This window comes from Meles meles, chromosome 17 (genome assembly GCF_922984935.1).
Source record: "Meles meles chromosome 17, mMelMel3.1 paternal haplotype, whole genome shotgun sequence".
Taxonomy (NCBI): Eukaryota; Metazoa; Chordata; class Mammalia; order Carnivora; family Mustelidae; genus Meles; species Meles meles.
The window spans coordinates 4,420,692-4,431,617 of record NC_060082.1 but is presented as its reverse complement, the minus strand read 5'-3'; the positions used below and the strand labels follow the sequence as shown (position 1 = coordinate 4,431,617).

The window sequence follows — 10,926 nt, the reverse complement described above, 5'->3', positions numbered from 1 at the left end:
AAACTCCTGCTCTGGCTCAGCATCAGCACAGACGTTAGGCAGAGTGTGCCTGTGACATCTTGTCAAAGTTCTTCCTTGACTTGGAAACCCCCACCTTCTCGGCTGCCATGTGCGTGGGCAGACGCAATCTCACATTCTGGGAAGCATTTACCCAGGCTGTGCAAGCGTAGGGAAAATCCTCGAGGCCAGTGATTCTCAACTTGAGATGCTTGTATTGTAATGACCTCCTAGTTTTGAACCGTCCAGTTGCCCGGGCCACATGGCAGTCGGCTACAGATGATGGTCTGGTGGTGACAGAGCTCCTCCAGGGACAGCAGCGTGCAGCCACTCTCCACCACTGGGGGCTGGGGCCCCCGTTGCAGGCTGAGCGGTAGCTTTGGGAAGACAGCTGTTGTCTTGGACTGATTGTGTGGTTCTTTCTGCCTGATGTGTCCCTTGCTTCCTCTTTCCCTCCCCTTTTCCAGGGGCTCCTGTTTGAACTGGGAGAGCACGCCAGCTGTGTTGTTCAGGCCCTGGAGTCTAGTGTCAGGCTGCTCTAGGATTAAATGAAAGGGTAGCCCTGTGTTCACCATCCCACAAATTTTTTCCTTGCTTCTTAATCAAATGTACACACATGCACACTTCACTTTAGACATCATGTGACCACCTGCAGAAATGTTAATGAGGGGAAAAGCCCCCCATAATTTTGTTACTATGATAAGAACACTTACTGTTTGGGGGTATTTCTTTCTTTCTTTTTTTTTTCCAAAAATTTTCCATTTTATTTATTTTTTCAGCGTAACAGTATTCATTGTTTTTGCACAACACCCAGTGCTCCATGCAAAACGTGCTCTCCCCATTACCCACCACCTGTTCCCCCAACCTCCCACCCCTGACCCTTCAAAACCCTCAGGTTGTTTTTCAGAGTCCATAGTCTCTTATGGTTCGCCTCCCCTTCCAAATTTTTTTTTTTAATAAACATATAATGTATTTTTATCCCCAGGGGTACAGGTCTGTGAATCGCCAGGTTTACACACTTCACAGCACTCACGATAGCACTTACCCTCCCCAATGTCCATAGCCCCCTCCCCCTCTCCCAATCCCACCTCCCCCCAGCAACCCCCAGTTTGTTTTGTGAGATTAAGAGTCATTTATGGTTTGTCTCCCTCCCAATCCCATCTTGTTTCATTTATTCTTCTCCTATCCCCCTAACCCCCCATGTTGCTTCTCCATGTCCTCATATCAGGGAGATCATATGATAGTTGTCTTTCTCCGATTGACTTATTTCACTAAGCATGATACCCTCTAGTTCCATCCACGTCGTCGCAAATGGCAAGATTTCATTTCTTTTGATGGCTGCATAGTATTCCATTGTGTATATATACCACATCTTCTTGATCCATTCATCTGTTGATGGACATCTAGGTTCTTTCCATAGTTTGGCTATTGTAGACATTGCTGCTATAAACATTCGGGTACACGTGCCCCTTCGGATCACTATGTTTGTGTCTTTAGGGTAAATACCCAGTAGTGCAATTGCTGGGTCATAGGGTAGCTCTATTTTCAACATTTTGAGGAACCTCCATGCTGTTTTCCAGAGTGGTTGCACCAGCTTGCATTCCCACCAACAGTGGAGGAGGGTTCCCCTTTCTCCGCATTCTCGCCAGCATCTGTCATTTCCTGACTTGTTAATTTTAGCCATTCTGACTGGTGTGAGGTGATATCTCATTGTGGTTTTGATTTGTATTTCCCTGATGCCGAGTGACGTGGAGCACTTTTTCATGTGTCTGTTGGCCATCTGGATGTCTTCTTTGCAGAAATGTCTGTTCATGTCCTCTGCCCATTTCTTGATTGGATTGTTTGTTCTTTGGGTGTTGAGTTTGCTAAGTTCCTTATAGATTTTGGATACTAGCCCTTTATCTGATATGTCGTTTGCAAATATCTTCTCCCATTCTGTCAGTTGTCTTTTGGTTTTGTTAACTGTTTCCTTTGCTGTGCAAAAGCTTTTGATCTTGATGAAATCCCAATAGTTCATTTTTGCCCTTGCTTCCCTTGCCTTTGCCGTTGTTCCTAGGAAGATGTTGCTGCGGCTGAGGTCGAAGAGGTTGCTGCCTGCATTCTACTCAAGGATTTTGATGGATTCCTTTCTCACATTGAGGTCCTTCATCCATTTGGAGTCTATTTTCGTGTGTGGTGTAAGGAAGTGGTCCAATTTCATTTTTCTGCACGTGGCTGTCCAATTTTCCCAGCACCATTAATTGAAGAGGCTGTCTTTTTTCCATTGGACATTCTTTCCTGCTTTGTCGAAGATTAGTTGACCATAGAGTTGAGGGTCGATTTCTGGGCTCTCTATTCTGTTCCACTGATCTATGTGTCTGTTTTTGTGCCAGTACCATGCTGTCTTGATGATGACAGCTTTGTAATAGAGCTTGAAGTCCGGAATTGTGATGCCACCAACTTTGGCTTTGTTCTTCAATATTCCTTTGGCTATTCGAGGTCTTTTCTGGTTCCATATAAATTTTAGGATTATTTGTTCCATTTCTTTGAAAAAAATGGATGGTATTTTGATAGGGATTGCATTAAATGTGTAGATTGCTTTAGGTAGCATAGACATTTTCACAATATTTATTCTTCCAATCCAGGAGCATGGAACATTTTTCCATTTTTTTGTGTCTTCCTCAATTTCTTTCATGAGTACTTTATAATTTTCTGTGTATAGATTCTTAGTCTCTTTGGTTAGGTTTATTCCTAGGTATCTTATAGTTTTGGGTACAATTGTAAATGGGATGGACTCCTTAATTTCTCTTTCTTCTGTCTTGTTGTTGGTGTACAGAAATGCAACTGATTTCTGTGCATTGATTTTATATCCTGACACTTTACTGAATTCCTGTACAAGTTCTAGCAGTTTTGGAGTGGAGTCTTTTGGGTTTTCCACATATAGTATCATATCATCTGCGAAGAGTGATAGTTTGACTTCTTCTTTACCAATTTGGATGCCTTTAATTTCTTTTTGTTGTCTGATTGCTGAGGCTAGGACTTCTAGTACTATGTTGAATAGCAGTGGTGATAATGGACATCCCTGCCGTGTGCCTGACCTTAGCGGAAAAGCTTTCAGTTTTTCTCCATTGAGAATGATATTTGCGGTGGGTTTTTTATAGATAGCTTTGATAATATTGAGGTATGTGCCCTCTAACCCTACACTTTGAAGAGTTTTGATCAGGAAGGGATGCTGTACTTTGTCAAATGCTTTTTCAGCATCTATTGAGAGTATCATATGGTTCTTGTTCTTTCTTTTATTAATGTGTTCTATCACATTGATTGATTTGCGGATGTTGAACCAACCCTGCAGCCCTGGAATAAATCCCACTTGATCGTGGTGAATAATCCTTTTAATGTACTGTTGAATCCTATTGGCTAGTATTTTGGCGAGAATTTTTGCATCTGTGTTCATCAAGGATATTGGTCTGTAGTTCTCTTTTTTGGTGGGATCCTTGTCTGGTTTTGGGATCAAGGTGATGCTGGCCTCATAAAATGAGTTTGGAAGTTTTCCTTCCATTTCTATTTTTTGGAATAGTTTCAGGAGAATAGGAATTAGTTCTTCTTTAAATGTTTGGTAGAATTCCCCTGGGAAGCCGTCTGGCCCTGGGCTTTTGTTTGTTTGGAGATTTTTGATGACTGTTTCAATCTCCTTACTGGTTATGGGCCTGTTCAGGTTTTCTATTTCTTCCTGGTTCAGTTGTGGTCGTTTATATGTCTCTAGGAATGCATCTATTTCTTCCAGATTCTCAAATTTGTTGGCGTAGATTTGCTCATAGTATGTTCTTATAATTGTCTGTATTTCTTCGGTGTTAGTTGTGATCTCTCCTCTTTCATTCATGATTTCATTTATTTGGGTCCTTTCTTTTTTCTTTTTGATGAGTCTGGCCAGGGGTTTGTCAATCTTATTGATTCTTTCAAAGAACCAGCTCCTAGTTTCATTGATTTTTTCTATTGTTTTTTTGGTTTCTATTTCATTGATTTCTGCTCTGATCTTTATGATTTCTCTTCTCCTGCTGGGTTTAGGGTTTCTTTCTTGTTCTTTCTCCAGCTCCTTTACGTGTAGGGTTAGGTTGTGTACTTGAGACCTTTCTTGTTTCTTGAGAAAGGCTTGTACCACTATATATTTTCCTCTCAGGACTGCCTTCGCTGTGTCCCACAGATTTTGGACTGTTGTGTTTTCATTATCATTTGTTTCCATGAATTTTTTTCAATTCTTCTTTAATTTCCTGGTTAACCCATTCATTCTTTAGAAGGATGCTGTTTAGTCTCCATGTATTTGGGTTCTTTCCAGCTTTCCTCTTGTGATTGAGTTCTAGCTTCAGAGCATTGTGGTCTGAAAATATGCAGGGAATGATCCTAATCTTTTGATACCGGTTGAGGCCTGATTTGTGACCCAGGATGTGCTCTATTCTGGAGAAGGTTCCATGTGCACTAGAGAAGAATGTGTATTCTGTTGCTTTGGGATGAAATGTTCTGAATAGATCTGTGATGTCCATCTGGTCCAGTGTGTCATTTAAGGCCTTTATTTCCTTGTTGGTCTTTTGCTTGGATGATCTGTCCATTTCAGTGAGGGGAGTGTTCAAGTCCCCTACTATTATTGTATTATTATTGATGTGTTTCTTTGATTTTGTTATTAATTGGTTGATATAATTGGCTGCTCCCACGTTAGGGGCATAGATATTTAAAATGGTTAGATCTTCTTGTTGGACAGACCCTTTGAGTAGGATATAGTGTCCTTCCTCATCTCTTATTATAGTCTTTGGCTTAAAATCTAATTGATCTGATATAAGGATTGCCACCCCAGCTTTCTTCTGATGCCCATTAGCATGGTAAATTGTTTTCCACCCCCTCACTTTAAATCTGGAGGTGTCTTCGCATCTAAAATGAGTTTCTTGTAGGCAACATACTGATGGGTTTTGTTTTTTTATCCATTCTGATACCCTGTGTCTTTTGATTGGGGCATTTAGCCCATTCACATTCAGGGTAACTATTGAGAGATATGAATTTAGTGCCATTAGTAGCCTGTAAGGTGACTGTTACTGTATATTGTCTCTGTACCTTTCTGATCTACTACTTTTAGGCTCTCTCTTGGCTTAGAGGACCCCTTTCAATATTTCCTGGAGGTTTGGTGTTTGCAAATTCTTTCAGTTTTTGTTTGTCCTGGAAGCTTTTGATCTCTCCTTCTATTTTCAATGATAGCCTAGCTGGATAGAGTATTCTTGGCTGCATGTTTTTCTCGTTGAGTGCTCTGAATATATCATGCCAGCTCTTCCTGGCCTGCCAGGTCTCTGTGGATAAGTCTGCCGCCAATCTAATATTTTTACCATTGTATGTTACAGACTTCTTTTCTCGGGCTGCTTTCAGGATTTTCTCTTTGTCACTAAGACTTGTCAATTTTACTATTAGGTGATGGGGTGTGGACCTATTCTTGTTGACTTTGAGGGGGGTTCTCTGCATCTCCTGGATTTTGATGCTTGTTCCCTTTGCCATATTAGGGAAATTCTCTCCAATGTTTCTCTCCAATAGACCTTCTGCTCCCCTCTCTGTTTCTTCTTCTTCTGGAATCCCAATTATTCTAATGTTGTTTCGTCTTATGGTGTCACTTATCTCTCGAATTCTCCCCTCATGGTCCAGTAGCTGTTTGTCCCTCTTTTGCTCGGCTTCCTTATTCTCTGTCATTTGGTCTTCTATATCACTAATTCTTTCTTCTGCCTCATTGGTCCTAGCAGTGAGAGCCTCCATTTTTGATTGCACCTCATTAATAGCTTTTTTGATTTCAACTTGGTTAGATTTTAGTTCTTTAATTTCTCCAGAAAGGGTTTCTCTAATATCTTCCATGCCTTTTTTGAGCCCGGCTAGAATGTTCAGAGTCATCATTCTGAACTATTGATCTGACATATTACCAATGTCTGTGTTGATTAGGTCCCTAGCCTTCGGTACTGTCTCTTGTTCTTTTGTTTGTGGTGATTTTTTCCGCCTTGTCATTTTGTCCAGATAAGAGGATATGAAGGAGCAAATAAACTACTAAAAGGGTGGCAAAGACCCCAGAAAAATGCGCTGTAACCAAATCAGAAGAGACCTCTAATTGTGGGGGGGAGAAAGGGGATAAAAACAGGTTCTGAAAAAAAAAAGAAAAAAATTTAAAAAATAAAACAAATAAAGAAAAAATATAAAAAAGAAAGAAAAAATATATATATTTAGATAAACTAGTCAAAAAATGTTAAAAAAGAAAAGGGTAAAAGTTTTAAAAAATTTAGCAGAAGAAGAAAAAAGAAAAAAGAAAAAAAATTGAGAAAAGAAAAAAAAAATTGAAGTAGCCGCAAGACTAAAGAATCATGGGGAGAAAGTCATGAGTTCCGTGCTTTGCTTTCTCCTCCTCTGGAATTGCTCTGCTGTCTTAGGAATTGAATCTGCTTTCTCCTTGATAGATGAACTTCGTCCTGGCTGGATATTTTGTTGATCTTCTGCGGGAGGGGCCTGTTGTAGTGACTCTCAAGTGTCTTTGCCCGAGGCGGGATTGCACCGCCCTTACTGGCGGCCGGACTAAGTAATCGGCTCGGGTTCGCTTTTGGGAGCTTCTGTTCCCTGAACGCTTTCCGTAGAGTTCTGGAGGACGGGAATGAAAATGGCGGCCTCCCAGTCTCCGGCCCGGAGGAGCCGAGAGCCTGGGGCCCCACTCCTCAGTGCGCCCCCAGAGGACAGCACCCAATCACTCCCGTATCCCCAGCCTCTAGCCACGCTCTGAGCTCACCCAGCCCGCGACCAGTTCAAGGTAACCCCGAGCTGAGAGTTCAGTCCTCGGCTCTGTCTCTGCAGCTGGCTTCTCCGTTCTAATACCTGCGAGCTCTCCGACACTCTGACACCCCCGATCCTTCTGTGACCCTGCGGGGCCTGGGGCCACGCTGGCCCCGCGTGGGCTTCACCCCGGTTTAGCCCCTGGAGCAATGTCCCTCAGTGGAACAGACTTTTAAAAGTCCTGATTTTGTGCTCCGTTCCTCCGCCGCTTGCCGGGAGCCGGCCCCTCCCCCCGCGGTCTATCTTCCCGTCGTTTTAGATTCACTTCTCCGCCAGTCCTACCTTTCAGAAAGTGGTTGATTTTCTGTTTCTAGAGTTGCTGTTCTTCTTCTCTTCGCTCTCCCGTTGGATTTGTAGGTGTTTGCAATGTTTAGATAAGCTATCGAGCTGATCTCCTGCTACCTGATGTAGTCTCAGGCTGCTACTTCTCCGCCATCTTGACTCCTCTCTGTTTGGGGGTATTTCTTAAACATTTTTTTCCAAGCAAGTTACTTCTTTAAAAAAATAGTGTAAAGACAAATTTACGTTATTTTTTTCTCTTATAGGCTTTTAAGCATTTTTACAAGTTGTAGCATAAAGTTTGCAACCTGCCTTGTGAGTGGCTGACCGTTCTGTGGGGTGGATGCAGAGACAGGACGATGTCCTTCAACTCGCCCCGATTTTTTAATTTCACTCTCCTAAGTAACGTCGTGGTTGTCCCTGTGAGGAAAACCTCCTCTGCACCGCCTGCCACCCCTAAGCCTCCTCTGCAGACACCCCCCACCCCCACCCATTCCAAGGCACTGCTGGTATTTCAGGGCATTTACCGAGACTGGATTTCAGGATGTGACTGTTGTGATTTGCCAAGCACGGCCACACGAGGCTGTTGGAGCACCAGCAGGCACTGTGGAGTCTCTAATAAATAACCCGCATCGATCTCTCATTTTGTGATTTATCTTGGTTTTTTGTTTGTTTGTTTGTTTGTTTTCATTTGCTCTTTGAGCTCTGATTCATGGCTCCACGGGTGATTTTGGAAAATCATTTACCCGTCAGCCACAGCACGCTGACCATGGCCTATAAAAGGTCAAGGGGGAACAGACCCAAGGTGGGATCTCAGTCGCTTGTCCTCTTTCCAGGACCATAGCCCGGATTCCACACACCGTGACCCCAGGGAGGAAACATGGATAAGTTGTTGCTGTGTCTCCTGGTCATCGTTAACTTCCCTGGCGCTTTCTTCCAAGGCAGTAGGTGCTTGCTTCAGATGGTCGCTGAGCTCTTGTCTCTGGACTGCATGGTGCAAAGCCATGGGAGAGTGGCCAGCATGGATGAGGGGTGGTGATCTGGGGAAGGGAGCAATCTGGCTTCTAAGTCCATTCTATCCTATCCACACATGGTGAGAGAAGATGTCTTCGTGGCCTGATAAGCTATTAAAAAAGAGACCACTGGGGGCACCTGGGTGGCTCAGTGGGCTAAAGCCTCTCCCTTCGGCTCAGGTCATGATCCCAGGGTCCTGGGATGGAGCCCCACATCGGGCTTTCTGCTCCGTGGGGAGCCTGCTTCCTCCTCTCTCTCTGCCTGCCTCTCTGTCTAGTTGTGATTTCTCTCTGTCAAGTAAATTAAAAAAAAAAAAAAGAGACCACTGGCCCCAGTGGAATCACTTGGGTGACTTAACACCTAATCTGACTGCGGGGGCCAGCACCCCTGCCCTCCCACCTCTGGAGTGTAACCTTTAATCAGTCAGTCTGGATTTACCTGCTCTGCACTGGTGAGGTTGTGGGCCTGAGAGCGGCCCTCCCTTTCCCCATAGGAAGGTGATTGCCTGAGATAATCTGCTCTTTGGAAGAAACGTTTTCTTCTGGAACCTTCTGCATACTATGCTGCTCCTCAGACCTCCTTCCTATCTGCTAGATGGGGTGCTGCCCAATTCATGAATCAGTGACTAAAGCCAAGTAGATCCTTCAATGTACTCATGTGAATTTTGTTTTTTAACATAACTCAGCTGCTGACACTTTCTTTCTCTGTTTTCTCTCCCGCAGACACCAGCGGAAAGGCCTTTGTGTTCCCCACAGAATCAGATAATTCCTATGTGACCTTGTCTGCTCCGGTACAGAAGCCACTGAAGGCTTTCACCCTGTGCCTGCAAGTCTACACTGCCTTGACCCGCTCCTACAGCCTCTTCTCGTTCGCCACCAAGGCACAGTACAATGAGATCCTCCTCTTCAGTGAAAAGCCTGGCTTGTACAGCGTGTCTGTGGGGGGATCTGACGCCTACTTCAAGGTTCCTGAGGCTTTTTACACACCCAGGCACTTCTGTGTTACCTGGGAGTCCCAAACAGGGATTACAGAGCTCTGGGTGGATGGGAAGCCCATGGTGAGGATGAGTCTGAAGAAGGGATACACGGTGGGGTCAGAAGCGAGCATCATCCTAGGGCAGGAGCAGGATTCATTCGGTGGGGGCTTTAATAAGAACCAGGCCTTGGTGGGTGACATTGGAGATGTGAACATGTGGGACTTTGTGCTGCCCCCAGAGGAGATCAGAGCTGTCTCCACCAATGGCGTCTCCACCCCTAACGTCCTGAACTGGGAGGAACTCAAGTATGAAACACGAGGTGAAGTGTTCCTCAAGGACCAGCTGTGGGTCTGAGGCCCTTTTGTCTGTGCTGAAGTTGCCTCCTTTGGGGGGGGGGGGTGGGCCGTCACACTACATTTCTCTGTCTCTTGCTCTCAGGTGTTGCTGTCCTACACACATGGCTCTGGCAGAGGGACCGTATTTCCCTCTGCCTTCTCTACCCTGTTTTCCTCAGCACAAGGGACAGTGCATGGAAGAGGGGCTTTTGTAGAATTACCAGGACACACCCAAGGCCAGTTAAATCTGATTTTGGGAGTGGGACCCAAGCATCACAGGAATTCCAGTGTTTGGTCAAGGTGGAGAGCTATGCATTTTCAGTATGTTTAGGAGCAAGTGAGCCAACTTTTTTTTTTTCCTCCTGGAAGGCTGCCTGTGTTTGCCAGCAGCCCCACTAACATCTACTTTTCCCTTTAAAGGCAAACCCAACCCCTCTGGTTGTGCTTTAGTGAATTAGCTGCATAATCCAGGAAGAGTTTTTCCAGCATTCCGACCCCATTCACCCACGAGGATGTAGCCATTATATGTTCGAATGATCTTTAATTCTTTAATCCTGTCAATTTGAAGATCTAAAAATCTAAAAAGAAATGTTGTTCCTGCGTCGTGGGTTCTCTTTTTCCCTCAGGACCATCTGTTTTCATTGTGCGATGTTTCCATTACTTCTTACCTGTGTGCCTCGTCCTTATAATGTGAGCTCTCACTTTTTTATGACTTTTTTCTGCACCACGGATTCATTTTCCTGTTTGGCACACTGGGATCCTTCCTATTTCTGGTGCCACTGGAAATCCCACAGCACGTTTTGAGTCTGTCTGGAATTCCTTCTTGGACTGAGCACATCCCTTCAACACTCACGTTTCATCCAGTCTCTGTTTCCCTCAGTTTGCTTGAGAGCTTCATGCGGTGTCAGATTTTCTCAATGTTCCTGTCATTAATCTTTTTGAAATAAATCTTTCACATGCCTTAAGTACTGTTATTTCATGTCTTAGTACTTTCCCGCCGTCCTGCTGCTCAAGGCTCATGTGGGGGCGAGTTCTTGAGCCCCTGCCTGCTGATCTGACCACAGTTAGACCCTTACAATGTCAGCCGGCTGCCTGGGGACTCCTTTTCATAGGAGGAGCTCCCAGTCCTGCAGCGCCCCCCCGACAGCCTGCAGCTCCCCATCCAAGGGACCACCACTTCCCCCCAGTTTCCACCAATTGTCCCCCGACTCTCATAGGTGTGTTTATTCAGGCATCTGTGTCTTCGTTTCTCCATTTCTCCACTGGTGTAGTAAGGAATGCTGGAGAGGACATAACAGCAGCTTGATCAAGCAAGACCAGGTCTTCTTTGTGAGAGGGTCCCGGGCAGGGGAAGCTTCCATCTGCCTCTGACAGGCTCCTCCTTTTGGGAAGAGGAGGGACTTGTCCTGGTGTCTCTCCCAAGTCTGACATCTGCCGGTTCACAGTTCAGGGTCAAGTGTCCTATGCATGTGTCAGCTCTCTCTGGGGCTCTGGGACCCTTCCCTCGCC

General features: G+C 44.8%; 1 protein-coding gene across 1 annotated transcript; it reads left to right on the top strand.

Moving 5' to 3' along the window:
- The first annotated feature begins 7,875 nt into the window (after window positions 1-7,875).
- LOC123927514 (C-reactive protein) lies at window positions 7,876-10,382 on the top strand. Its single transcript, XM_045982132.1, has 2 exons — window positions 7,876-8,036; window positions 8,829-10,382. The coding sequence occupies exons 1-2, from the start codon at window positions 7,973-7,975 to the stop codon at window positions 9,434-9,436; spliced, it is 672 nt and encodes a 223-aa protein (XP_045838088.1). The 5' UTR covers window positions 7,876-7,972; the 3' UTR covers window positions 9,437-10,382.
- The last annotated feature ends 544 nt before the right edge of the window (window positions 10,383-10,926 follow it).